Consider the following 27,326-nt stretch of genomic DNA (forward strand, 5'->3'; position numbering starts at 1 on the left):
CCGCCTATGGCCTAATAAATATAACTCTTTAATGTGATGACCTTAAAACTTGATGTAATCATAAACATTTATTTAAACAGTCATATCACGTTTGAAATACTAAAACCAGATGGCTACACGTTTTTTGTTCCCGGACGATTGCAATGGTCAATGTGAACGACACCTTGATGCGGAGCGGCACCGGGAGTTCCGCCGCCAAGCGCAAGCGCAGTAGCAACGCCCCCAAGAACGACGACGCCGGCAAGAAGCCGAGGAGATCCGCATTGGCTTCATGGCTCTCGCCCGCTCCGCACAGCAGAGCCACCAAATTGTCGATCACTCCAGAGCCAAAAACTACAATTTCTGCTAAAAATCACGACAAAACGAGGTCTCCCAGCAAAGTGCAGCTCACTACCCAGTCGTACATTGACTTGGGCCAACGCAGCTTCGGCAAACACGCCACTTGCCCCAGTTGCGGGCTGCTCTACACTGTCGGAGAGGAGGAGGACGAAAAGGAGCATCAGAAGTTTTGCAGACAGAAGAAGCGCGGGGTTTTATTTTCCAAGTGGAAGACGGAGAGGGTGCTCAAGAGTTTTTCGGATACTCGAGCTAGGATTCTGGAAATCCGAACGGACGACCCTATTTCCCATGTGAAAAAATTGCTAGAGATCAAGGCGGTGCTGGACGATGCGTTGGGTTTTGTTGAAAAGGAGACATTCTTGCAGCGCAGCCACTTTGTCTGCATCCAAGACCATCAAGTCGTCGGGTGTGTCAATACTGAACGCATAACGGAAGCCTTCACTTTGGACAAGAGCGCCTCGAATTTGGTTGCACAGACGAACTCGGACGAGAAAAACTCTGTAGCTGCTGATGGTGCGGTAACTGCGTCTGCTACCTCAAAGCCAGTCGTCATCGGCATCTGCCAGCTCTGGGTTCACCCCTCGTTCAGAAGGAAAAGCATCGCGACCCGAATTGTGAACGTTGTGCGTGAAAAGTCGATTTATGGCATGCATGTTACGAAGAACCTCGTTGCCTTCGCGCAGCCGACACGAAACGGCTTGCAGTTCGCTCTGAAGTACATGGAGCCGTGTGAAGTGCTTATTTATTGAGAGCGCGTTGGGGGAGGAACGGCCGAATGTTGTCTACTGCATCAAGAGGCTTACCTGGGACTCAAGCACTGGTACATGTATCTGTGCTGCTTGGTTGTCCCATAGTAAAGGCATCTCGAGGTGTCACGTTGACCGAGGAAACACGGAAAGATCAAGAGCGTCTACATGCGAGCTTGCCAGATCTGCACCACCCGGGGAGACTGCGTGAGCAGCAAGGCAGTAGCAATATCTACCTTGTCGACATCGGCACTGACTGCGGGTGGTCGGGGGCTCAAATTTCAACTCGGCTGAGATCATGAAGTGACTCAACGCACTAGGAACCTCAGTCTCAACTCCAGTGGTTCCTCCAGCATCTCCTACCAACAATGGGCACTCGAGCGAAAGTGGCGGCCCAAATCAAGGAAGTGGCTCGTATCGGAAGTTAAGGAGTCACACCCAGCCCCAGATTGTCTCCTAAATCGACTGATATCAATCCCATATACATGCTATCATCGCTGCCTACCGATTGTAGACGTTTCTCAGCCAGCTGAAAATTTCCGAGCCGAACTCCACGCGCGTTAACCAAACAGTCCGGCCCAATGGCGCCTACGATCCCCAGCTTTCAAGCCCTGATTCCAGATTGTTGCCCGGTAGGTCACCAACTAGTCGCTCCATCGAGCAAACTCCAACCATAACTTTCAACTTTAACTGTATTAGGTCGCGTCAGCGACCTCACGCTTTCCCGCACGCTACTCTTCGGCTCTCTCCAAGGTTCCTTCCTGCTTATCAAGCCTACAAGTGAGAGAGACTAGGCTTTGAAATCCTCGAAGATACCCCATTCCTACGAATGAGTGCCTACACACGACCACCAATTGGCGAGTATTGGCGGCGCACGCGGTTCTGGCGCCAGCGCACGACAGCGAAGATCGCAGCAGCAACCGCTGCGAGTGCGAGCGCAACGACACCCAAGATAGCCGCAATGCTCCACTTCGCCACCGAAACGAGCAAGTGGCCTGGCTGCTCTTGCTTAACGGGCTTCGCTGGGGTCGCAACTGGCACCACCGAAGGCAGATGAGTCGGAGCGGAGCCCGGAACAGTGAGCAAGTGGGCAGCGCCTCCGAAATCGCAGGTCGCGCCCTTCTCGCGGTTGAGATGCCAGTACTGGTTGAACGCCCAGTCGCACTGCTCCTCCAACGTGAGGAAACGCTTCTTGATGTCCGTGCAGTCGATCTCCTGGAAGTTGCACGCAAACGCGAGGCCGCTCTTGAGCTCGAACTCCTGGACACCACGTTTGGCGCGGCAGACAAAGTCGCCCCTGTCCTCCTTCATGCAAGCCGACTCTACGCCTTCACTCTCGTGGTAGTCCGACACGTTCTTCGGGAACGCGCCCAGGCGCACCAGGTCCAAGAAACTCCATTTCGTTGCGAACTCCGTCTTGAAGTTCCAAAAGTACCAGCCGTGACCCACAGCAAAACCGTTCAGCTTCTTCAGCGTCAATGACTTGGTCAATGCATCGTCGTCCTTCTGCTCGAAAGAATTGTCACTAGTGACCGGGCACTTGCCGAATGAAGGCCCAGACATACCAGTGCCGTACGGGCCCTGGATCGGCTTGGTCTTATCTAGCGGCGTGCCTGGAAAGCCCTCGCCGAGGTACGTGCTGTTGACTGGGCAGTCTACCCAATGGCATTGCACCTTCGGGAAGCCCGGCAGGTTATCGTTGAAGCCGTTCAGCCACATGGCGCAGTTGTCCGTACCGACCGACCACTCACCGACAATGACAGGCATCATAGCGTTCTCCATGTCCGTGATGACGTACTTCTGCTGGCAAGCGTTCGAGAAGAAGTCAGCAATCGTTCCAGGCGGGTTCCAGGCCTGGTAAATGTGCGTGTCCAGGGCGATATCGGGGCAACCCTTGAGGAAATCAGCCCAGAATGTCAGACCGAAGCGGAACGAGTCGTGGATGACGAACTTCCAGGTCGGCGCAAGAGCCTTCACTCGCTTGTACGACTTCCAGTAGTATTCCTTCAGCACCTCGATCGGCGTGAGTTCCCACGGCTCATTCACCGGTTCGAGGCCGATGATAGCTTTGTTACCCTTGTAGCGGTTGATGATCGCTTCCACGGCCACGATGGAGTGGTTGAGGTGAAAGTAGTTGATGTTGGAGTAGTTGTGGTTGTCCACGTTAAAGGTGCCAGCCCATCCCGCCTGACGGATAGGCCAGTGCTCGAATGTGGTTGTACCCACCGGCTGCGTGCTTGCAATCGACGTCCATTTGACGGATGTAGACCTGCCACTGTTATCGAAGCCGTTCTGCGAACCGATGAGGCCGTGGATGTCCAGCAGAATCTCGATATCGTACTTGAGTGCAAGGTCCGTCACACGGTCGAGCGCCTCAACGGCACCGTCCGTGCAACCACTGTACGGCTCGTACGGGTTGAACATCCAGTCGCCGACGGGCACGCGCATCGAGTTGATGCCTGCAGCCGCCAGCTCAGCAATGTCCTTCTCCGTGACCCAGTTGTCGTAGTGGATACGCAATTGGCGGTTGGCTTCCTCCTTGCCGAGTGCCGTGCAGAAGGTGTAGAGGTCCATTGCGGTCTTCTCAGGAGCTTGGTCCCCGAACTTCTGCTGGGTGTTGAGGAACTGGTAGAAGAGCGTGGGGGTGATCCAGGGCTCCAGCACGAGCCAGCCACCGAGATTCACGCCGCGCACCTGCTTGTTGAAGGGAGTGGCGTGCGTATCCTGGGAGCACGTTTGGTCCGTGTCGTTCGGCTTGAAGGTCTTGAACACGCTGCTGTCCTCTCCAAACATGGACGCCTCACCGTGCTTCCAGTACCACTCGTAGTCCGGCAAGTCCGGCGAGTCGCGCGGCCCCGGGTCCGATGTAGGCACAGGTGTGGGCGCGTCCGTAGCGTCCTCGGGAGCAGGCGTGTCATCCTCCGGCTGCGGTGGCGCGTCCTGGGGCTCGTCGTTGGAGTCGTCCTCGTCTCCGGGTGGTGGCATGTCCATGGAGATCACGTCGCCGGGCAGCAGTGCGTCCGACTCGGCCGCCACGACCGCCTCACTGGCGACGGCGCTCGGCTGCAGCGCCACGGCCAACAGCGCGCACAGCGCCGCCGCCGTCTTCAACCTCGATCCGACCAGCATTCTTACCTACGTCCGGAAATCTCTTGCGCGCGACGGAGCAAATGCGGAAATGAGCTTTGGAGCGGGATCTTTCGGCGCCCCTTGCGAACGAAGATACGACGCGGAAATTGCGGAAGTAGACAAGACTAGCCACATTTTAATACGAAAGTAGACAGTCAAACTTGGTATCGATTGCCGAAATAGACGCAAGTATGATATAAAAATGTCGATATTACAGCGTAGGCATATTGCGATCTTCTGGCAGCGTCGCAACGTACTAGTGCTGCCAGCCATTAATTATTGGCTCCAAGCGGCGTCTCCGCTGACGATATCAACCAGCACAGGATGGCGAGGACCGCGCCTGGGTGCTTGACCGCGTTGACCACCACTGAGACCAAGCAGTCTGGTGCTCGCGGATGGTGAGCGGAGACTGACGTGCGCTGAATGCGCCGCCGGCGGTGGCGAACAAGCTGCGGTTGGCGCCCGGAAATCAGGACCGGTCTGGGCTCGTAACGCATGAGACAGATTCGCTGATGACGTCCAGTACCGTCATGGACTCCCTGTCGACGCGGTCGTAGCGAGTGGCATTGCAACGGTGGCGCCTTAGCAGATCGACGACTCCATGCTGGTAGTCAATCTCTATCCGTGGATACCTTGCTCCTTGATCTGAAGCTTGCTTCTCGATTCGTAGTGTTGACCAATTTTACGTCTGCAATAGAATGCACATAGACGGCATGAGTCAGCAGCTCGAGCTTCGCATGGGGGTGACTTCAACATCTTCAACATCGGGTGTCACCCACATCAGTCGCTGTTTCCCCGCCAACTGAGCACTGCTCAATGAGCAGAGCTCGGACGAGTGCAAACTCGAAGTTTGCCTGCACAAGGATCCTCTTCCCTCCGTCGGTATTAACACATATTGCTAAAATTGTGGGTCGTATTTCCTTCAGGGGTTAAGAACTCATGCACATACCGGGGGTTCACGGTCACCAGCTTAGACGTTCACATTCACGACGTGTCCGACCAAAGGCGAGTACTCGTTCCGCCTCCTGTGGCGCGCGATGGCCAAGGCGACAGCTAGTCCGCTGAAGCCCACGACAACACCAACGAGGGTCCAGACAAGGATCTCCTTGCTCACGGAGGAAGCGATGAACTCCTGGCGCTCCACACTGGACGGACTCGGGATGGCCAGCAAATGTGCCGCTCCGCCAAAGTCGCAGGTGGCACCCTCCTCACGGTGTGCGTGCCAATACTCGTTGAACGCCCAGTCGCACTGTTCCTCGATTGTGTCAAAGCGATCCTCAATGTCCGAGCAGTCCAACTTGTTGTCGTTGCCGCCGCACGCAAAATCCAAGCCGTTCTCGAGGTCGGAGTGGTGCACGCCACGCTTGGCCGCGCAGATGAAAGCGCCTTTGTCCTCAACCAAACAGGCCGTGAAAACTTCTTCGTCGGTGCGGTAGTTCGACACGTTTTTCGGGAACGCGCCCTGGCGCACCAGGTCCAGGAAGTTCCATCGCGAGCCGAACTCCGTCTTGAAGTTCCAGAAGTACCAGCCGTGGCCCACTGCGAACGCGTTCAGCTTCTTCATATTCAGGTTGCGAGTGAACTCGAGCTCGTCGCTGTCATCCTGCTGGCCAAACGACGTGTTGCTCGTGATCGGGCACTTGCCGAATGACGGGCCGGACTGGCCTGTGCCGTACGGGCCCTGAATCGGCTTGGTGATGTCCAGCGGTGTGCCGGGGAATCCCTCGCCCAGATAGGTGCTGCGCACGGGGCACTTGGTCATGCGGCACTGGATGTTGGGGAAGCCCGGCAGGTTGTCGTTGAAGCCGTTCAGCCACATGGCGCAGTTGTCCGTGCCCAGTGACCATTCGCCGACGATCACGGGCATCATGGCGTTCTCCATCTCAGCGACCATGTACTTTTGCTGGCAAGCGTTGGCGAAGTAGTCCGAGCGCGTACCTGGGGCATTCCAAGCCTGGTAGATGTGCGTGTCCAGAGCAATGTCCGGGCAGCCGCTCATGAACTGCGACCAGTACTGCACGCCGAAACGGAACGAGTCGTGGAGCACGAACTTCCAGTGCGGTGCACGGGCCTTGACACGTTTGTACGATTTCCAGTAGTAATCCTTCAGCAGGTCGATGGGGGTGAGTTCCCACGGCTCGTTCACGGGCTCCAACCCGATGATAGCCGGGTGGCTGGCGTAGCGGTCGACGATGGCAGCCACCGTGGAGAGCGAGTGGTTCAGATGCTCATAGTTGATGGACTTGTACGTGTTGGTGGCGGGGTCGAACTCACCGGCCCACCCGGCCGAGCGCACGGGCCAGTGCTCAAACGTGGTGGTGCCAATGGGACGAGTGCTGGCAGTCGACGTCCACTTGACAGACGAGGACATGCCACTGTTGTCAAAGCCGTTCTGCGAGCCGATCAAGCCGTGGATGTCGAGTAGCAGGTCGATATCGTACTCGAACGCGAGGTTTGCAACACGGTCGAGCTCCTTGACGGCGCCGTCCGTGCAGCCGATGTAGGGCTCGTACGGGTTGAACATCCAGTCGCCGACGGGCACGCGCAGTGAGTTCACGCCGGCCCCGGCCATTTCCTTCAGGTCGTCTTCGGTGACCCAAATGGCCCAGTGGATACGCAGTTGGCGGTTGGCCTCCTCCTTTCCGAGTGCCGTGCAGAAGGTGTACATGTCCATAGCAGTCCTCTCAGGAGCCTTGTCGCCGAAGCGCTGCTGCGTGCTCAAGAACTGGTAGAAGAGTGTGGGGGTAATCCAGGGCTCTAGCACGAGCCAACCGCCGAGGTTGGCGCCGCGCACCTGGCGGTTGAAGGGCATGGCGTGCTTGTCGCTGGAGCACGTCTGGTTCTCGTCGTTGGGGTGGAAGCTCTCGAAGAAGTCGAGGTTGTCGGAGTTGAAGACGTGGTCGTTCTCCCAGTACCACTTGGCGTCCTTGACCACCGGCAAGCTGCTGTCGTTGTCCAGTGTGGTGTCCAGGATGTGGTCGATGGGCGTGATATCTGCCGCCGAGGACAGCGAGAGCGCCGACAGTGCTGCGGCCACTTGCAGCAGGACCTTCATCGCGGAGTGGTGTGTGCGTCTGTGTGCGCTGCTGGCGTCGAAAGTGGAAATGAGCTTGAGAGCGCCAAGGCAAGCAACAATCGCTGTTCCAGTGAACCATGAGCACAGTCGCTTGCTCGGCGCGGGCGGCTGTGGCGGCCACAGAAAAGGCAACAAGTCACTCCCGAGAAAAGCCGCACCAACTTCAACTTTGGCATAGACCGGCAGATCGTGCAACGCTAGACCCACACGATGAAGCTCCTGCGCTTGACCCTTCACTGTGCGGCGACATTGCAGACTTGATGCAGGAGGCAGACCGAGGCCAGGCCTCGAAGGAAACCGCGACACGAGATGTCCTATTCCAGTACACGTAGCAGCCTAACGGAAGCCGGGGGAAGTGCTGCTCGCCTCTGCCGCTTGGCAACGAAAACATTTTGAGCAGCTGCATGCGATAACCCCCGGGAGGGCGGGTCCAACCGCAAAGCTGGCGGGCTCGGCACGAGAAACATGTTTGGGGGCGCGTGCTCTTGCTGTCATGCTTTGCCTGTTGCCACGCTGCAGCGTTGAAGCGTCTGGTTGAAGTGCACCGGCTTGCTATCCATCTTCCAGACGAACAGTAGGACACGCAAGGCAAAAACTGAAGTTTGCGGGCCGCTACAAATCGCGCTCCAAGCAGAACATTTTAGAGTGACATCGAGCTCCGACAGAACCTGACAGTCTCGCTGCGCTGGCGTCCGCCATCGCTCAAGCACACGAAGATGATATCATATCGGCGCTGCGAATCGAACCGCCATGCATGGCACAAAACTTTTTGCTGGATTTCCCGGTTCAGTACAGCTATCATTTTTCACGATAACGCGGGCAGCGGAATATCGCTTTTGGTTGCGCCTCCTCCTCACGCTCTCCCTCCATGCCAGATATCACGAAATGCCCCGTGGGGCGAAGAGGGCACCGGGGCATCGCAGCTAAGGAGCGAATTCCTACTATAATACTTGTCGCGCGGGTGAACGAAATACACTGCAATGTGAGCTTGATCTTTTCTCATCGACGAAGCGAAGACATTAAACACTTTTGGCGAGGCGACGAAGCATGACCCGCCTTTGATGCCCGAGAAGTATGGTTCGATAAGAATGGGGCCTCCGGCACGGTGATTTCACGACGTCTGTCCCTGTACTTCGAAGTACAATTTTACGCAGCAACTGCAACAACAAGCAGCAAGAACGAGGACTGCCAGTTGGCCCGAGCCTGCATCATCTGCCGTGTCCGATACATGTACATGTACAATCCTCGACGCACCGATGCTGCTCGTCAATGGGGCCGGCTTGCCCGTACTGTACTGTACCGCACCGCCAAGGCGGCCTGCCCTCGATGTTCCGACGTATCCAGCAAGAATGGTAAGCCATACGGCGGAATACCCATCGCCCAGCGTAAATTGCGGTTCTCCTCGGCTGCAGCGATGGCCGCCCGCAACTGCAGCACCAGCGACGTCGATCTTCGTTAGCTCGCGATTGAAGTTCAGAACAGATGGCTGCAAATTGAAGTGGCACACAGGGCCTGGGCGGACGCATTGTTGTTGCGAGTGGAGATGAACGGACAGCAGCGCAGTGCATCTTGCTATGCACGAGGATAGAGAGCTGTACGCGCTCCGAGATGCCTAGAAGCGAGACAACAAGCATATCCCGACGGATGCAAGTACCGCCCACCTTTCATTCTCGCCGCAAAGGCGCTGCGGCCTGCCACCGCTTGTAAAACCAGCCGATAGAGTCGCTGCATCCCCCTGGTCCGTGTTGAAGAGCTTCCCGAGAGCCGTTGATCACCGCTCGGACGTCGGCTGAGCGGCAAAATTTCGTCGGGAAGGTACTCCCCACTGACGAGTTCCTTGTCATTCAGCATTGCTGAATCAGCAGCGGCTCACGTGAAGCTGTCCTCATCGAGGACAGTGGCGGCAGCAAGCCATCGGACGCAAGCGCAATTGTTGCTTGGATAGAACGCGTGCATGAGCTCGAGGAAGGTTCGACCACGGCGACATATCCTGACGCATGGGCTTCACGACGCTTTGTCGCCGCATCAAGCACGCTGTAGGCAGTATCGAGGCCAGCGCCACTCGCAAGGACACAGGATGATTCCGGGGTTCCATCTCCGTTGACACGGAGATGGACTTATGGACTAAGATGGCGTGCGTGACCTCGACTGTTGAGACCCTCAAGTGAGTCACCAAGGCACGGCAAGAGCACACCGTGGCGCAATGAGGTGACCTACAGGCGCTGACAACCTTATCATGGCATCCGCATTATATTAACAAAGGCGTCGGCGGATTCCACCGGGTGGAAACTCATCGACAACTCCCGTCAGCAAGTACATTAAAATACGTTCATACAAATGTAGCCATCTATCTGCGCAAGCCAATCATAGCAATTCAAACCGGACAATAATGGCAGCACCCTCGCCACTGCACTGTCTTCGCTTCGTGGATGTCGCCTCTTGGGATCCGTCAACTCCCGAATGGGGGCGACTGCTGCACCAGCTCTCTGTGCATGAGCAGCAGCAGGTGACGCGCTTCATGTTCGCGAAGGACCAGAAGCTGGCGCTGGGTAGTCGCTTGCTGCAGCGACAGCTCATCCACGACCTCTTTGGTGTGAGCTACGGCGCCGTCGACATTGCACGCACGCCCGAGGTGCGTTGCTCGTTTGCTACGATAATCGTGACTCAGTATTTCTCAACAACTAACTTATGATTGACAGAACAAACCGTACTGGAAGCGTCCTACAGAGAGCCCTGCCCCGCCACTGTGGAATTACAACGTCTCGCACCATGGCACTGTCGTTGCAATTGCCAGTGCCGCCCATGCTTTGGTGGGCGTGGATGTTGTCCAACTGACCGATCGACCTCGGCGTAAGACGTCGGTCGAGGAGTTCTTCCGAGCGTTTACCGATTACTTCAATCCGAGAGAATGGGGTTACATTCGCGGAACAGCGTCGACTGAAAGCGGGGACGAAGACGGTCAGTACACCAGGTTCTATCGTCTTTGGTCGCTGAAAGAGGCGTATATTAAGGCGGTGGGTATTGGTCTTGGCTTCTCGCTGCTTCGAGCCGAGTTTGTTCGAGTGGATTCAGCCTTCGATGACCAATGGGAACTCTTTCTGGATGGACACCGTGCAGGCGACTGGCACTTCACCTCTACTCAAGTCAACGACGCGCACCTCGTGAGCGCTGCGTACGGCCCCTTTTCAGCGAGATGGAGGCCCGAGGCGAGCTCGATTTTCCCGCATGTTGACTTCGTAGAAATTACGCTACCTGGCTACAGCATCGATGAGGACGAGAACATCACAGCGTGGCACGAGTGGAGACTCCAAGACCTAATCCAATGACACACAGTAGCAAGCGCGCTATATGTAATGTAAAAGTTAAAGCGATAGACACAAAAACCTTAGCTAGGCCTTGGTGCTCGTTCCGATTTGATCAGGTTGGCGCGCCGTGTTGGAAGATTCCTGCACAGTATGGCAACGCGACGCTGAATTCGATGCATCCTTCTCTCTCTTTCGTCACTCACTTGTAGCGAAAGTTGATTCGCCCGGAGTCCCCCCTTACGGAGTCGGGAACAACATCTTGCGGACCGTGGGCTTGAGGTCGTAATAGATCTGGTCCAGACGCGTGTCCAGCGTGTTGTCACACACAATCTTGCCCTGCTTGGCGTACAGCACGATGCCGCCTGCCTTGGCGTCGGCTAACATGCCATCGGGAATCTTGTTGAGCGACACCTTGACCTTGCTCACATCCAGGTTGGCCTCCTTCTTCATCGTGGCGATATACTTGTCCGTGGCCTCCTTGATCACAGTTTCCGCGAGACGCACGTCCTTGGCACGTACAGCGACCACCACGTCCGTTTCGTACAGCTTGATGAGACCTTGCACAATGAGGTCGCGCAGCAGTACCTTGTTCTTGTCGTCCGCCGTCGTGTAGTTTCTCAGCTGGCCCTGGCCGTCCACGATGAGCGTCTTCAGGAGATCGTCACGGGCAATCATCTTCTGTCGCCGCGAGGCACCGATCTCTGCCGAGCGAGCACTATCACAACACCACCGTAAAATGTCACCACCAGCCATCTACAAAGTTCCCACAACCTGCCGAGCAGCCCACTCACATGCGCTTGTTGATCTCGCGCTCCTTCTCCTTGCGCGTGTATTCCTCCTGGATCTTGATCTTGGCGTTGTGCACTAGCATCTGCTTCTCCAAGTTGAAGTCGTGCTCCGTCTAGCCAAAGATCCCACGCAGTCAGTACAAGGCTCCTCCTGCTTTACTACCCACAACAGCCGCCACAAGCGCCAAAAGATCCGTAGTTTTCGTTACCTTGATGCGAATCTCATTGGCCTTCTCCTGCGCCTCCTGGAGAATGAAATTCACCATCTGCTTGATCTGGCGGTCGGCATCGGACGCGTTCATCTTGGCTCTCGGGCTTGGGCACTACACACACAACGGCGACGCTCTCTTCTCTTCCTGGTTCTGGCTTTGAAGACCTTCGAAGAGATCTTACGCCTTCATTTCGTACTTAATTGAATAACTTTATTTTCCGCCAATGACACGTCGTTCCGCAACAGCTTTTGACAGGAAAAACGAGAGGATGCTGAGCACGATCGGCGCCGCTGCCCGACGCAGCGCGAGGCCGCAGACGCTGCGAATGCTGTCCACGAACCCGGACGTGGACAACAACGCGTTCGTGCGGAGTATCTCCAAGGAGCAGGCCAAGCGGGCGCTGGAGCGCAGTGCCGCCATCCGAGCGGACCATTTCGCGGCCAAGGGCGACTTCCCGGTGTCCAGCCAGGGCGAGCACCAAGTGGACTCGGACGAGGCCAACCGCAAGCGTGTAATCTACCGCAGCAAGCAGCGCGGCTGGCTCGAGGTGGACCTGCTGCTGGGCCGCTGGGCCAGCCTGCACGTCATGGAGCTCTCGAGCCACGAGCTGCAGCAGTACGAGGACATTCTGAACGAGGAGACCATCGACATTTTCAACTATATCTCCGGCAAGAGCCCTGTGCCCGAGAGATTGGAAACGCCCATGATGAAGAGGCTGCAGGCGTACTGCCTCACGTCGCCGCTGGGCAAGGCGTCGATCGAGGGATTCGCAGAGAACAAAACGTTCATGAGCAATTAAAAAGGAGGTAAGACAGGGGGGGGGAGATGGTTCCTTCTGAATAAGAAGATGCTGATGGCTTTGACTCCTGTTCTCTGTCGTAAATGTCTTGTTGCTTACTGGACGGGTTTCATATGTATCTAGCCGTTTCTTAGCTGGTAATCACTTGTCGTCTGGGGGCGTTGCACTGGTAGCAGCCGGACGGCAGCGGTAGAATGAAATATTGTTGAGAGCCATGGCAAGACAAACGAGAAGCTGACGGGATTCTTCAGGTAACAGCAGGCGACTCTCTTGGAAGCGGATGATGAGACGGAGGGCGAGATGGAACGGGACAGGCAGCTTCAGGTCATAGTACAACACGTTCTTGTCGTTGGTTGCGGGCATGATGAAGCCGAAGCCCACCAATGTGTACTCACTGCCGTTGTATAAGTCCCCATGTGCAGTGGCGTTCACAACCTCATGGTACTGTGGGCTCGCAGCTCGAGTTTCCACGTAGAAAGCGATAGACTCACCGAGAACCTTAATTTGGCTCTCCACCACGCTGACCAACTCGATCAGCTCGCTTTCGATGAGTTTGTCCAGCATGGGAACGCTCTGGTTGAGCTCCATCGAGACTTTGGTGTCGTGGTTCGTGTCTGCATAGTATGACACCATATCGTCCAGAATAGGCACGCGCTCATTCAGGAGGTATTCGAACACGTGCAGCGGAGTTGGATCTTCACTAACTGACAAATTCACGGTTCCGAGCACAGCATCAGCAAACTCATCGACGTCAAGGTCGTGGCTTGAGTACCAAACTGTGGACGGACCCTGCAGACCATGATTAAGCGCTCTACGCTCGGCTTCAAACGCAACTTGGACCATTCCCAGCAACGCCTCCAGTCGCATGGCACGTTTCGTAGCCGAAGCTATGCCAGTGGTAGCAAACGTTCTGAACAGTGTCAGGTTTGTCAATGAAGGTGTGTACACGGTCACGCCGGACTGTACCAGACACTGCTGCTCCATTGTGCAGTCATCCCCGGGTGCGTCTTCATCGACAACGTGCTCATCAGGAGCAAATACCCAATTACCGACTGATGGATAAGCATAAAACTGAACTAGCGCAGCGTATACCCCACTCCGCGTCGAGAAATCCGTCTCAGTAGCTTTCATATCGCCAAGATGCTGCAACGAAACACTGCCAGCTCGACTCCAGTTACCAAGGTTTCCGGATCCACTGTTTTCAGAGACAGAAAAGTTGCTATTACTCGTCAGGTTCGCTCGGAGAAATGCTGCCAGCGATGGGAAAACTGAGTGCGAACCATTTGAGCGGCTTGCAAAACGAGGAATGCCAGTCTCGAAGTAAAATTCTTGCAGCTGCAGCTGAATTTGCTCCAGAGCTTGAATTTCGCGTCCACTCATTCTGGTTCCGACTTGGCCCACGCTCTTGTTCACCTCAGCTTCTCTAAACACTGGTTCATTGCTCGAGATGACGGTCGATTCAATAGCTAAGTCCCTGAATCGCTGTGGAAATGAATTGCTATTGGGTGCGGCAAAACTGGATGAAGAAAATTCGAGTCCTCCGTCGACATCCTCGGAGCTTGAGCCGCTATTCTCGTTTTCATCTTCTAGAGCGAGAACTTGCATAAGGCGTGACGCTATGACTCGAGTTACGTTTAAACGTGGAGACCAAAGCCACGGGTAGCTGTCAGCTGGAAACGTTGGTGGTGGCATATCGTCGATGCGTGCGTAATACCGGTTTGAGTATCCCGCATACGGTGAAAAAGCGGCGCTGTAGCGTGCATATAGCTGCGCACGAAGGCTATCGCCATTGCATTTGAATGCCAGCGTCGTGTTTGGCCGAGACTCGTCACTCTCTATTACCTCGATTGCATCTGCCGGCAGTGTAAGGTTGAACTCTCGTATCATCTCGCTGGAGTTCATCAATTTCAGACGTTGGGCGAACATCTCATCTTCAAAGTAGCCCACGTAATGGCTCTGGATGAGGTTCCACGCCACACGACCCAATGACTTCAACAGCGGCAGAGCCAAGTTGTCCATGAGAAATATTCGAACCGCTTTGTTTCGGCGCCGACGCACTTTGCTAGACCTTAGCGAGCTGCCATAGTCCATCGGGGACACGAGGTTATACATTAGGAGTCGAGGTATGTCTTTCTTCAAGGTGCGGCGACCCTGGGTCGGGAGCACCCACTTGGAAACCCATGGGGTCTGAGCTGCAACCGCACTGCGAAAGTCTTCAAGACTGCCAAACTCTGACTCATTGTTCGACACAACTTTCCCATCTGGGAGGCGTTTCCAGTGAGGCTGGTACATGTAGGGGTGGTCTTGAGCCCATACATCGGCAGTTTTATTCACACACGAAACATTACCACCTAAAGATGAACTTTCCGGCACTCTGTTTTGGTACCTTTCACTCGTGACTGCATCCGTCGCAACACTGAGCATCAGCAACACTGCTGACAACAGAGTACGAGTAACGCCGCTTCTCCGCAGAACGAACTTCTTCATGCCGGCAAACTAGATCAGTCACTGGAAAGCACCGCGTTCGCGAATGAGGCAGCCGATCCTCCACTTTTGCTGCTCGGAAAGTCAAACTTCATAAAACAAACCGAAAAATCCGTTTCAAAATTGAGAAACGGAAATATGCCAAACCTGTAAAACAATATGCCACGAAATATATTTTTTCACAGGTTTGGCAAACTTCCGCTCTCAATTTTATTTCATAAAAATCAAAAAGAGTTTGCCAAACCTGTGAAAAAATATATTCCGTGGCAAACTTTTTTTTGCCAAACCTCTGAAAAAATATACCATCAAATATTTATTTCCACAGGTTTGCCAATTTGTTTCGATTTATTAAGTCTCACAGGCGAACCTATTCTAAAAAACGACCTTATTCATAAAAACGACCTTATTCATAGAAAACGAACTTCTTCTTAAAAAACGAACCTATTCATTTAATCTCGTTTGCAATTTTTGTTTTTAGAGATTTGGTAGTATTGTATCAATTAGTAATACTATCAATATTAATATTCCTAAAACTATTAATGAAATTGATATCAATGATGCTAGCCGATAGCACTATTCTTTCAGTAGTCTAATATATATATGCTGATATCAGAACGGATAGTACTACTTACATATACTATGCTAGGAATTTCCTACACCTCCCATTGAAAAGTCGCGCATAATGGACTGCTGCCCTTCCAACTTAAGAGACATCCCCACTCGCCCATTCTCTCAACTCTTGCTTCCCCACGCTCGAGCTACAATCAATGATGTGACGGGGCACACAAAGCACCTTGCACAGAAGAAATGCTAGAGAGTGTAAGCTCTCGGTGAACAACAAGTTCACGGTTCCTGGCCTATGGGAACCGACTACGACTTAGACGGTAGGTTAAAGACTGAATATATGAAACACCTAGCAGCGCTTGTCGTTGATCTCATAGATGCAAACTGCCCAACTGAAGATCGCTCTAAGCCGCGATCGGCTTTTCACCGCCGAATCTTCACTTTCAACTATACCTCCCGCAATCCACCTGCTACTTGACCCACGATCAACCACTACACAGCCACTTCCTTCTATAAAAACCTCGTTGACCGGCTATTTTTATGTATCCTCTGCACTACGACCCCCCCTCCCCCCCAACACGAAGTACAACAACCAGAATGGGAATCTATAGACGAAAGTATGACGACAGCCACACTATCTACATCTCTGCATCTACGTACCAGTCCCTGAGCGACTTTGGCTTCGTGTCTGAGAGCACTAACTGTCTCTTTAATTTGATGTGGTGTGTTGTGACCTGTATTAAAGGTGGAAAACAAGCTGAAATGCGCTATATCAAATTGAAAGCCAATCTTATTCAAGGCTATGAAGAAGCCGATAGAGTGCGTGTCGATCAAGGCCAGCGCAGCGCTGGAGTAGGGAAGCGGTGGCATTGCATAGATTGATATTTGGTGGTTGGTTCCAGATCTAACTGTCAAATCGCTTGAGGAAAGTCGTCAGCGTCAGAGCACTTCTTACCGTTACACTTACGCGCACTATGCATTGCCGACAAGAATCTTGATTGCAATATGACCAAGTAATACAGATGCACTTTCGTGTAAGATTTTGGTGTTAACACTGTTTTTATTAAATGAGTATGCTCGTTTGAAGTCGACATTATATACTGTTTAGTAATAGGAGGCTCATCCATAATTTGTAGACGGATTCATTTCAGCACACAGAACAAAAACCCGGGTGAAGAGCTAAATGCGGAGCATATTGTAAGTTTCAGGCATTTTGGCACGGCTTAGCCATTTCATGACGGGTTGTTGGACCAAGCATGACAAATTAACGTCGAGCGAGTAGCACATTTGAAAGGTTCAACGAATTCGAGAGCGAGTTAACTAATGCTAGAACGAATGACACACGCGCCAAGTGCCATTCGTTCTGACAATTCGTTAGACAAAATCACTTTTACAATGACGAAGTCCAGTGATCTCTGCTGGCGAGCTGTAACATTAGTGCGCTTATACGATGTCGAGGTAGCGATTGTGGCAAACGTTCTAGGAACGCCTAAAGGATCGGTATGGGTGGTTTCTGGGTCGAGGAACAGTTGAAGACAAAGACAAGAAGCAGAAATCCTTTCGATGGCCAAGTGAAGTCTGCCGATATGTCGCCGAGTATTCTGAATTGCAGCCATGTGTCTACTTCGACGAGCTGCGTAGCGCTCTTAAAACTCGCTTTCCGACACTTCGAAATACGTCTGAGGCTACGATTTGCCGCGTCCTCCGTTTTGACCTCCATCTCACTCGCAAGATTCTCAGCAAGTGAGCTAGACAGGCAGCCTCCTCAGAGATCGCTGTCTACTACAACAAGCTACTGCCATATTATTCGGGCCCAGACCAGCCCGTTTTTCTCGATGAGACTGCCAAGGCCAGCCGCGACTGCATGCGGCGGTATGCATGGTCGCCAAGAGGATTGGCTGCTGTAGTTGACCTTTCATTTGCTAGAGGAGAAAGGGTGTCTGTCCTCGCAGCTATGGACACAGCCGGATTTTTACTTAGGAGATGACTGGAGGGATGTTTTCGCGCAAACATTTTACAAAGCCTTTCGAGAAAGATTGCACCACTATTAAACCCGTGGCCACTTCCTAGTATCATTTCTATTCTCGACAATGCTAAGATACATATGTATCATGAGCTGGAAGAGCTCGTGCACTCAACAGGTGCCTTACTTTTCTTTCTCCCTCCCGACTACCCGCAATTAAACCCGATTGAGGTTTCGTTTTCTTTACTGAAGAGGTGGATAGTGAACCACGCCAATATGGCGTTCAGGGTCAATCTAGAGGCGATGATAGATGTGCCCTTCCATGAATGCACTCGGGCCAATGATTCTGTTGGTAAAAAAATGTATCGCGAGTGCGGATATTCATCGGGCTTAGTAAAGCATGTATTCATAGAAAAAGCAGAAATTAACTAGTTAAACAATATCCTCTTCTTGAATACCGTCTCCTCGTTTTCTTTTTCTTTGGCGACCGATAACTTCAACTTCATCTTCTTGTACCATCTTCTTCTGCATGGTCAACGTCGGCCATATCATGTGGTTCGTTGGTTGTTGCAATCACACGATCTCTGTATGGAGGGCGAGGATCGTATCCAGGTAGCCCCAGAGCTCTCCATACCACCTGAATGTCCAAGTCAATGGGCTTGAACACGCATTAAGTCGCACATGTATACGCCGAGTCTCACGTGTTGCTGCTTCAGCAACAGTAGCCACTTCCTGTTGGTGTCGCTGAGCTTGGGCGTCGATGATGTTAGGCTGCCTAAATGTTTCACTATCAGGTCGTACCACTGGGGCTGTGTCGGGCTGCCGGGTTTGGACCGTAGCCCAGTAGTCGAGTGATGCTGGTCCTACCGGAGAGATGCTCCCATTTTGTAGATGCTCTGAGATAATGCGAGTTAAACGGGCCATCCGTGCTGCCGTAGCTCGGTGCATTGGATTTGCCTTTCCGGCTCTAGTCGCATACAAAAATAAATAGAACCGGTGATCTTGACGCTTTGGGTTTGCCCATATTGCTGAAAAGAACTGATTAAACGCTTGATCGTCGTCGGGCACGCGCTTGTATCCCCTTTGACGAGCATTGACGGTAGCTTTCACGTAGATATCGTTACCTTATCCCAATTTACCGCAGCGTCGCTGGTTAGCAGCCGCGTAAGTCGCTCTCATAACACTGCGTACCTTCAACATGGCTTCGTGCGAACTATGGGTAGACCTGCAACCCAACTGCGGTTCGCCTATCTTGATAGCGACCCTTGCGTCACACTCCTCGGGCAGCGAGGGCAGCACGGCCTGCATCTTGGTAATGCCGGCGGTTGGATTGAAAGACGAACTGCCCCTTCGAGGAAGAGATGCGTTTTCTATTCACAGCGACTCCTAAAATTAGACGAACGATTTGTTCAAAGAATAGTGCGTGTAAAATGCCTGAAACGTACAATACGTATAAGCTTATCTGGCTTCATATATCTTCTTAATTTTTCTGACGATACGTTGGTTTAGGGACCCTAGACAATGACCAAAATAGTGATCTGGAGTAAAAACCTTGTTAAGACCCATTCTCAACCAGCCGCATTACATTGCACAATTTTGCAGCATGCGACCCCAGCGGTTGAAACTGCTTATACGACCCATTTTGGGCTCATCTTGATTGGGTAGTTTGCTGCCACTGCCGCGGTCTGTTCGGCGCTCACTTCGGGACAAGAGCAGAGAAAAGCAGTGAGATGTTTCGAGCGATGCATATACTGCCTGTGATGAGATCTTGAAGCCTAACAGAAGCAGAATTTGTGCTGGTGCGCGCGCGCAGAATGTCATCAAGAGAATACTGCCCGCTGCCCGATGCTCAACTTTAGACAATCAGAGTTCGTTTAACCCCCTACTACGCAAGTCGCACGAAGTAAGTGAGCTTCTGACAAGCAGGACACGGGTCCGCCGTTCGGTTGAGGGCAGTTCGGTGCGGGGCTCTCTACAAGATTCAAGCCCAGTTGCGAGGAGACCATTCACGTAAGTATTTGACGTGATCCTTGCATTCCATTTATTAGTTGGACCCGTTGCGCGTACGGTAAGGGCGGGGTTCCATTTCATATTAACAAGGCCTTCTTGGGTGATAGTAGCAGTCATCCCCAGGAATATTTGATAGACTGCGTTGGAGGTAGGATTGTATTGGTGTGTATTATTTCCCTCATCTGAGGGTGGTGCGCGTGTGAGGAAAAGGCTTCAGGATTGACCAGTATCCTGAAATCAGCCTTAGTTGACTGGTGTTCAGACCCACCGTTCAAGCTATAAGAATAAGTAACGGCTGTTTTTTGTATATAGCTCTGTATTTGTATTGGGTATCTGAAAGTGGTGTTTGTTCCAAGTTCTCGATACCGGTTCCAGACATCGGAGAAGTGCGTTCAGGAAGTGGACGTTACGCTCAGCATTTTCAAGGCCTATTTGTATTTGACAACTCACTTTGGTGATATACCCGGGCTTCCCCCGAAGCAATCGACGCCGATATAGATTACACAAGGTGCCACGCCACTCTGAATCACTGTTTCAAGGAACTGTGATCAGGGTTTACACCCCCTCCAGGCTTAAGTTTCAGGACGAAGTCTAGGCTACTGCTATACACTTGGGCGAGAAAGTTTCACCGACTTCGTCACAAGTTCACCGTCGACTATCGACCAATCAACAAGGGCACGGTGCCGTTGGCCGGAGCAACCCCGAATCTGTCTGCAGTGACATAGAGCGTCAAGGACGCATACGGGTTCAGTCTGTTCGACCTTTTCAAGGGCTTTTGGCAGCTACCGTTAGACTTAGCAAGCCAAGAATTGTTCAGTTTTGTCACAGACTATGGAGTTTTCACGCCAACGCGAGTAACACAAGGTGCCAGCGATTCAGCGATGCATTTCCAGCTCCAAATGCAGGAGTGTTTCCGCGAGATGCTCTACCACAACCTTTTGGTGTGGATTGACGATTTGCTTTTGTTTGCAGAGAGCGCAGTGGAGTACATCGCTGAGCTGCGCAAATGTAGCGGGGCTACACATTCGGTTCACCTCCTACCTTAGTGCAACATGCACTAAGGCATACATTCAGGTGACCACCACAGGGTGGTCCACATTCATAGCAAAAGGCATATGACTGGTAGAAAGTAACACCTTTCTACCAATGAGAGTCATTCAATAGATAGGGGTTCTGCCAGCCATCCAATGGCAGAACCTCTCATTAGAAATATCAGTTTTAGGAGGAAACCCCATTTACAATCAATACAGTTCTCATTTACCACCAAAGCTTTCGTTTGGTTCATTTATCTAGGTTTCAGTATACTTGCGGATACAAGTATACTAAACTTAAGTAAATTACTCCTACGCTTCCTCCTACACGTGCGCACACGTGTAAGCTTAAGTAGTGGGTCTAAGCAGACCCATTACAGCAAACGTTTCGTCGTCCTGCGTGCCAGCCGGCTGAAGTTGAACGCCAAGAAGTGTGTGCTTTTCGGCAAGACGGTGGTGTGGTGCGGAAAAGTGATCGACGACACTGGTATCAAACACTCGTCTGGAAGATGACAGATATGCAACTGCCGCCTACTGCTGCTGCCTTGCAGCAGTTCCTGTGCGCTGTCAACTGGCTTCGTGATTAGATGGTCGACTACGCTCGTGTCGTCGGCCCGCTGCAAACTAAACTCGAGCTTGTAATGGCGCGCCGAGGGCGGCGCAAATCGCACCTTGCAGGTGTGGATCTTAGCTGGACACAAGAGGATAAAGCGGCTTTTGAGGCTATTGTCAACCTGCTGGTGACGTCGTCAAAGCCGTATTTCGCCGACGCAGACTCGACGGTCTGCCTGTTCAGTAATGCATCGCTTACTGGCTGGTCTGTCGTGCTCAGCCAAGTGCGAAGATGGGTGATGGTTTGCCAGTCGCGAAGCAGGCGCATGAATTGCTGGTGTGTCGTGGTGGTCTTTTCACTGGGTCACAAGAGAATTGGTCCATAGTGGATAAGGAAGCTTACCCAGTGCAGTGACCTGGCCTATTTACTAGAGCGTGATAAAGGAGTCGGCATTTTTTGTGACCATGCGAATCTCATTCATATATTCGCACCTGACAAGATGATCAAACAGCATCTACGCGGCAAGCTGCAGCGCTGGGCATTGCAGATTGTAGGTGTACGCTATACGATTGAGCATATCAAGGGCGAGGAAAATGTATGGGCAGATATTGTCTCGCGGTGGGGCCAGAGTGGAACGACTCGGACTGAGGCACCGTTGGCAGTCAAGCGCGTCGCTTGTGCTGCAACCAGTTTATCTTTTCGCGTGGCCCGTTCCCTCTCGCACTCGTTCATGGTTACCCATGTGCTCACGGGGGACAAGTACGAGGTGCATGGGTCGCGGCTCAAACACTACTGCGATGCCGATTTCGGTAACACTGCCGAGATTCGAGAGCATGTCGCCACCCAAGGCATCGTGCTGGGCTTTCGCGCCATTGTGAACCACCGTTTTGACGCAAACGCCAGTGAGTGGCAACTGTACGTCGCCTGGCGTGGCCTCGAGGACAGAGAAAACTCGTGGGAATCGTTCCAGGCAATTTACGGTGAAGTTCCTACGCTCGTGACGGAGTACGTTCGTTCGGTGGACGCCCCATACCTCGTTGCTTTACTCTAACGGCAACAATTTCGATTCCCACTTCAACAGGGTCAAATTCACCAGTCGCAATGTGACAAGACGGGCCATTTCGGTGTGACAAATTTTCCCGATTTTCAAGTTTCATGTTTTCTTCGCGCAGTGGCCGTCTTGAGGGGCAGTGTTGAGCGCCAAAGGTGCTCGGACGTAGACGACACTGCGAGCTGCCGAAGCGAGCTGCCGATCCAGCTGCTGATCCCGGAGCCGATCTCGACGCCAATCGCAGCACTAATCTCCTTGGCCAGGGCCCCCAGCAAATGGCAAGGCAAGACGCGTGTTGCCAAGGCAACACGACTGGCCCAGCGACAGCAGTGGATGAGTGGCATGCAGCGGCAGCCTTAAGTGGCTAGAGGCGTGGAGCTGCGATGTGCAGGTAGGAAGGTCAAGCGTGAGAGCTGTTTCCCCAAGGCATCCTCGGTAGCTTAGCACTTCTAACACTAATCTCACTTTGCAACTTTCTATCTGAGCTCAACTTGCCATACAATTGCTTGGTCTTCCGATGATGCCCCAGCAGCTCGGTTTATCAACGATACGACACCGTATTTTCTCTCCCCTTCTTCAAACGCTCATCTTCCTGGAGTGCTTCAGCAGCATGCTGCGCCTGACATCCGACAGATATGGTTCCCGCCGAGCGCAGCATCGGTGCCGCTGCAGTCCACAATCGTATTAGTGCCTCAAAGTCAAGCAGGATTGACGCAGAGTCTGCTGAATTCAGACAGCTCGGTCGATATCGACACAACACCGGATTCATCCAGTGACTCTGCTACACTTACCGACGCTGTTTCACAGCCAAAGCCACTCGACGACTACGCTGCATGGACAGCTGATGCCATTCAGAAGGGATACACACACCGATGATTAAACGTCAGGGACAGGGCCAAGAAAGATGAACGTATCGCTGTTCTGCGCCACCACGATGTAGCCAAGCTTGTACATGGGGGGGGGGGGTCCGAAACAGCGAACGTATTGGACGCTCGGACACAGCATTGATGGTACACATTGCTGAGCATCCTATTTTCTGACGAGTTCGCAACCACGTTTAGCCAATCTGCTGGCGTCTTTTGTATTCTCTCTCTCGTTGCATGCTTACAATTCTTACGCATTTCTGCTTGTATTATTCTGCAATTCGACGCGAGCAGGAGGAAGAGAATAGATGTGACGAAGGTCGTGTTTCCTGTCGTTGGTGTATACGTCTGGGACTATACCGCGCAGTTCGGTATGTAACCGTTAGTGTATACTTGAATGTATACTGTTTAGTCTAACGGAGGAGGGTTGGCACCTTCGAGGTTTCCCTCCTCAAACCCAAAGTTGCTCAGTGCGAAACACAGCGTTCTTTTGTGTCGTCTTCCTGCTTATAAGGCTATTCCTCGCGCCGACACCAGCCTGCGCATCGTGCCAGTAGAGAATCACTCATTCGCGTGCTCTTTGGGCAGGTTGAAGTTTCAAACTACTATTATTAGCGCCATTTTTTGCTACTACTCAACAAGCACTACTATAATAGTGGCCCAGACTCGGCTGTTATAGTAGTAGTAATAATGATAACATCATTATGATTGCTACTACTCTATGGAATACTACATGCACCGAAAGACCCACAATTGTGTGTTCCACACACAGCGTTTCGAGCCGCACATCTCAATCAAAGATGCCTGTGCTGCCGACCCGCAACGCAGTGGCGCTCGCGCGCGTGTGTTTCTCTCGAGCACCTCGCTGCATCGCATCCACTTCGCAGCTCACTCACACGTCCTTCTTCTCCTCGTCCGCCTCTGGATCTATCGCCACTACCGCCGCGCTGATCCCCGACGACGTCGACTTCTCCTCAACCCTGCACGGCCATGTGAAGGCACGTCTGGACTACAAGAAGCTGGTGGAGAACGTTGACGCGGCCATCGAGAACGGCAAGAAGCGCTTCAGTGAGGGTAACCCGCAGCTCGTGGCCGATCTGTACCAGCGCCAGGCCAAGCTGCGCCACGCCACCAACCTCCTGCGAGCGGAGCGCAACACACACGCCAAGCAGCTCGGCCAAGCGGCTGCCGCCAAGAAAAAGAAGGGAAAAGAGTCAGAACAGACCTTTGAGATTCTGCGTCTCCGTGGGCAGCAGATCAAGCGCGAGATCGCGGACGTCGAGAGCGAACTGACACAGGTGTCGACGGAGCTGGAGCTCGAAGCGCTCAAGATCCCTAATGACACGCATCCGGATGTGCCTGTTGGCGCGGAAGAGGACTCGCGTGTGGTTGTCAGGCATGGAGAGAAGCCCGAGTTCTCGTTCAAGCCGAAGGACCACTACGACTTGGCTACAGAGCTGGAACTGCTGGATACCCAGACGGCTGCTCGAGTTGCGGGGTCCAAGTTCACCTACTTGTGCAATGAAGGTGCTATGATGGAGATCGCGCTGGTGCACTGGACGCTGAGCAAGCTGCGCGCGCGTGGATTTAAGATCATGTTCCCGCCTGATGTGGCACACTACAAGCTGGTGGAAGGGTGTGGCTTCCAGCCGCGTGGCGAGGCGACGCAGATCTATTCCATCGCCAACTCGGACTTGTGTCTGACTGCTACGTCGGAGATTACGCTTGCTGCGATGAAGAGCAACGAGATTTTGTCGACGCCTACGCTACCGCTAAAGTACGCCGGCTTTAGCCACTGCTTCCGTACGGAGATTGGCCACGGTGGCCGTCTGACGCGTGGTATCTACCGCATCCACCAGTTCAGCAAGGTGGAGATGTTTGCTTTCTGTGCCAACGAGAAACAGGCCCAGGAGTTTTTCGAGGAAATGGTTGAAATTCAGACGAGCATGTACGCAGAGCTGGGCCTGCACTATGAGCTGGTGGATATGGCCACTGGTGACCTCGGTGCGCCGGCCTACCGTAAGTTTGACCTGCTGGCCTGGATGCCCGGCCGCGAGGAGTACGGCGAAGTTTCGAGCATGTCTATGTGCACGGACTACCAGGCTCGCCGCCTCAATATTCGCCACAAGGACCCGAAGGGTGAGGAGGCTGGAACGTCTTTTGTGCATACCCTCAACGGTACGGCTTGCGCTGTCCCTCGTCTGCTCATTAGTTTGTGGGAAACTTACCAGCAAGAAGACGGCTCCATCATTATCCCCGAGGTTCTCAGGCCGTACATGGGTGGTCAAGAGGTCATCCGCCGCTCTGAGTAGAGCAAACTCATAGCAAGACAGACTAGTACAGAGAAGTCAAGCAAGTGAAGTGCACCGGACCATCCTCCGCCAATAGACGTTTCCACGTATGCTGCAGTGTACCCGATTTGCTGCGAATGCCGTCACACGTTTGGTATTGTGTTCATTTGCCTGCTTATCTATTCCAATATGCTGGGAGTTGTTTTATTGCTGACGCTATTTGTCGGACTGTTGTTGTTCTCGTAGCGCCCGCACATAGAGCGAGCCGAGAACGCAGTCGCGAACGTTAAAGGAATCGAAGCGGCCGGTGGCTGTGAGTACGTAAACCTGCGTCTCGGTCACGGCCGTAATAATGCCGGAGATCACGCTCTCGTCGTGACTCTCATCCACGTTCCCTGTCGCTGCTTCCGTTCGCTGCCGCTTGTAAACTTCGACCTCCTGGCCCTCCTGCAGCATGCGCGGGTTGTAGTGAAGTCTGGGCCGTCGGCTCTTCGATGCTGCCTTTGCCAGACTATGCGACAGTGTCGCAGACGCAGGTATGCTCGGTTCCGACGCGCGTGGTATCCTCCTGGGAGTGATGATCATTGGTCTCTGTCGTGTCGGTTTCTTCTTCTGCTGCTGCTGCTTCTTCTTCTGCTGATACTGTTGCTGCTTGTGTGATTGTTTCATCTTGATTTTAGACTTGCTCACGGATGTCTCCAAGGACTCTGTATTGCATGGGACAGCACTCCGAATAGCTTTCAGATCCTCAGCAATCTCCTTGGCCGTCACCTGCTTCACTACCGGTTGGAAGACCGACGCACGTCCCAACAGCCGCTCGAGACGCTTCTTCTCCTGGAACTGCACTCTGTGCGCTCTCTCCTCGGGTGACGCCGAGGCCAAGAACACATCTTCGGGCCCGTCGTCATCTCCATCGCTAGTGTACATGGTGCGTCGTCTCCTCAAACTGTTGCCCGAACTCTTGGTCGGCGTCTCGTCCCTCACCGCTCGGCGTCGGCGACTAGTCACACTCACTCCATCTTTTGCTGTCTGCAGCCTCCGCAGCTCCCGTTCAATGTCGGCATTCATCTCTCTCTGGAGCTCGTCGCAGCGACTGGTGTAGGTCTCTCGGGCTTTCTCACCAGCGTACTCGTAGACTCTCAGCGCCGCCGTGTGCCGTCGCCCCAGAGCCGCATGGGCCATCGAGACCCGCTGCTGCCTCGTGGACTTAAACAGCTCACAACCGACTAGAAAATCTGTGGCCGTCTCGCCCTGTAGTCTACGCTCCAATTCATCTAGTCGGACCAGTTCGTGCTCCAGACTCTCGCGATCTCTGGGCAGCGCATCGGCGCCGAAGTTGTCGTCGCTTTCGTCGGATCCTTCGCGATCCACGGCGTCTTCGTTACTCTCGCATTCACTGCTGATAGAGGAGTTTGTGGCTGAGCCAGTGAGCGTATTCCGTCGCTTCGAGTCGCCCTGGGAGGCGCAGGACGCCAAAGCGGCCGCCACATCCATCGCCTCAATGCGACCCACCTGCGTGAAATTCCTGAATGACGGTTGTCGCGGACCGATTGGAGCGCTAACGTGATATTTCGGGCAAATTTTGCTCTAGAAATTCCTGCTTATGATGGGGCCGACTGGCGCTCTCCTCTCTCTAAGCGCGCCGCTTGTGCGCCACGCGCTCGAAGCACGCGCGCAGCTTCTGGAACTCCTTCTCGCACGCCTGGCGAGTCACGCCTCCATGGATGTCAGCCACGCACTTGCCGTACACTTGGATCTGGCGGTGTCGGCGGGAAAACAATTAAAAAAAGGCTACATATGCAGCCACTCGGCTCCAATAACTATCACCACCAGAATGGTATTTTAGACACGTACGTCCACAGGGCAGTCCGTCAGCATCTGTGAGAAGAGCTTGCCCATGCGTATGGGCGTATTCTTGGTGGTCGAGGTTCCAGCAGGCATCGCGTTTCTTGTTCTCTTGAGCTAACTGTGACGAAAGAGGTCCAATCACAAAATGGACGGAGTGTTCGATCAAGACTTGGCATGACGCTACGACGTTGTTGAGTTGGGGCTGCATGAAGAAGTTTGTTCAAGTGTTGATATTTTTCTGTATTGCACTCGTCGCCATCCAGCATCAAAATTG

At 53.3% G+C, this 27,326-nt stretch overlaps 10 protein-coding genes across 10 annotated transcripts; 4 read left to right on the plus strand and 6 right to left on the minus strand.

Annotated features, from left to right (window-relative positions):
* Positions 1 to 143: 143 nt before the first annotated feature.
* KRP23_10206 (N-acetyltransferase ESCO2) lies at positions 144 to 1,088 on the plus strand (the record flags this gene model as incomplete). Its single annotated transcript, XM_067880627.1, has 1 exon — positions 144 to 1,088. The coding sequence occupies one exon, from the start codon at positions 144 to 146 to the stop codon at positions 1,086 to 1,088; it is 945 nt and encodes a 314-aa protein (XP_067742036.1).
* An 834-nt stretch (positions 1,089 to 1,922) lies between these two features.
* Positions 1,923 to 4,214, minus strand: KRP23_10207 (putative glucan 1,3-beta-glucosidase A; the record flags this gene model as incomplete). Its single annotated transcript, XM_067880629.1, has 1 exon — positions 1,923 to 4,214. The coding sequence occupies one exon, from the start codon at positions 4,212 to 4,214 to the stop codon at positions 1,923 to 1,925; it is 2,292 nt and encodes a 763-aa protein (XP_067742037.1).
* A 970-nt stretch (positions 4,215 to 5,184) lies between these two features.
* On the minus strand, positions 5,185 to 7,269 carry KRP23_10208 (putative glucan 1,3-beta-glucosidase A; the record flags this gene model as incomplete). The annotated part of the gene is made up of 1 exon (XM_067880630.1): positions 5,185 to 7,269. The coding sequence occupies one exon, from the start codon at positions 7,267 to 7,269 to the stop codon at positions 5,185 to 5,187; it is 2,085 nt and encodes a 694-aa protein (XP_067742038.1).
* Positions 7,270 to 9,679: 2,410 nt separating this feature from the next.
* Positions 9,680 to 10,616, plus strand: KRP23_10209 (L-aminoadipate-semialdehyde dehydrogenase-phosphopantetheinyl transferase; the record flags this gene model as incomplete). Its single annotated transcript, XM_067880631.1, has 2 exons — positions 9,680 to 9,922; positions 9,990 to 10,616. The coding sequence occupies 2 exons, from the start codon at positions 9,680 to 9,682 to the stop codon at positions 10,614 to 10,616; spliced, it is 870 nt and encodes a 289-aa protein (XP_067742039.1).
* A 216-nt stretch (positions 10,617 to 10,832) lies between these two features.
* Positions 10,833 to 11,685, minus strand: KRP23_10210 (V-type proton ATPase subunit E; the record flags this gene model as incomplete). Its single annotated transcript, XM_067880632.1, has 3 exons — positions 10,833 to 11,310; positions 11,387 to 11,496; positions 11,593 to 11,685. 3 exons carry the CDS (start codon positions 11,683 to 11,685, stop codon positions 10,833 to 10,835), a joined length of 681 nt encoding a protein of 226 aa, XP_067742040.1.
* A 133-nt stretch (positions 11,686 to 11,818) lies between these two features.
* On the plus strand, positions 11,819 to 12,394 carry KRP23_10211 (Succinate dehydrogenase assembly factor 2, mitochondrial; the record flags this gene model as incomplete). Its single annotated transcript, XM_067880633.1, has 1 exon — positions 11,819 to 12,394. The coding sequence occupies one exon, from the start codon at positions 11,819 to 11,821 to the stop codon at positions 12,392 to 12,394; it is 576 nt and encodes a 191-aa protein (XP_067742041.1).
* A 141-nt stretch (positions 12,395 to 12,535) lies between these two features.
* Positions 12,536 to 14,506, minus strand: KRP23_10212 (uncharacterized protein; the record flags this gene model as incomplete). The annotated part of the gene is made up of 1 exon (XM_067880634.1): positions 12,536 to 14,506. The coding sequence occupies one exon, from the start codon at positions 14,504 to 14,506 to the stop codon at positions 12,536 to 12,538; it is 1,971 nt and encodes a 656-aa protein (XP_067742042.1).
* Positions 14,507 to 23,713: 9,207 nt separating this feature from the next.
* Positions 23,714 to 25,225, plus strand: KRP23_10213 (Serine--tRNA ligase, chloroplastic/mitochondrial; the record flags this gene model as incomplete). Its single annotated transcript, XM_067880635.1, has 1 exon — positions 23,714 to 25,225. One exon carries the CDS (start codon positions 23,714 to 23,716, stop codon positions 25,223 to 25,225), a length of 1,512 nt encoding a protein of 503 aa, XP_067742043.1.
* A 195-nt stretch (positions 25,226 to 25,420) lies between these two features.
* On the minus strand, positions 25,421 to 26,698 carry KRP23_10214 (uncharacterized protein; the record flags this gene model as incomplete). Its single annotated transcript, XM_067880636.1, has 1 exon — positions 25,421 to 26,698. The coding sequence occupies one exon, from the start codon at positions 26,696 to 26,698 to the stop codon at positions 25,421 to 25,423; it is 1,278 nt and encodes a 425-aa protein (XP_067742044.1).
* Positions 26,699 to 26,837: 139 nt separating this feature from the next.
* On the minus strand, positions 26,838 to 27,145 carry KRP23_10215 (uncharacterized protein; the record flags this gene model as incomplete). The annotated part of the gene is made up of 2 exons (XM_067880637.1): positions 26,838 to 26,960; positions 27,059 to 27,145. 2 exons carry the CDS (start codon positions 27,143 to 27,145, stop codon positions 26,838 to 26,840), a joined length of 210 nt encoding a protein of 69 aa, XP_067742045.1.
* Positions 27,146 to 27,326: the final 181 nt, after the last annotated feature.

This window comes from Phytophthora ramorum, assembly GCF_020800215.1.
Source record: "Phytophthora ramorum isolate Pr-102 chromosome Unknown Phyram_PR-102_s0009, whole genome shotgun sequence".
In the NCBI taxonomy this organism is placed as follows: Eukaryota; Oomycota; class Peronosporomycetes; order Peronosporales; family Peronosporaceae; genus Phytophthora; species Phytophthora ramorum.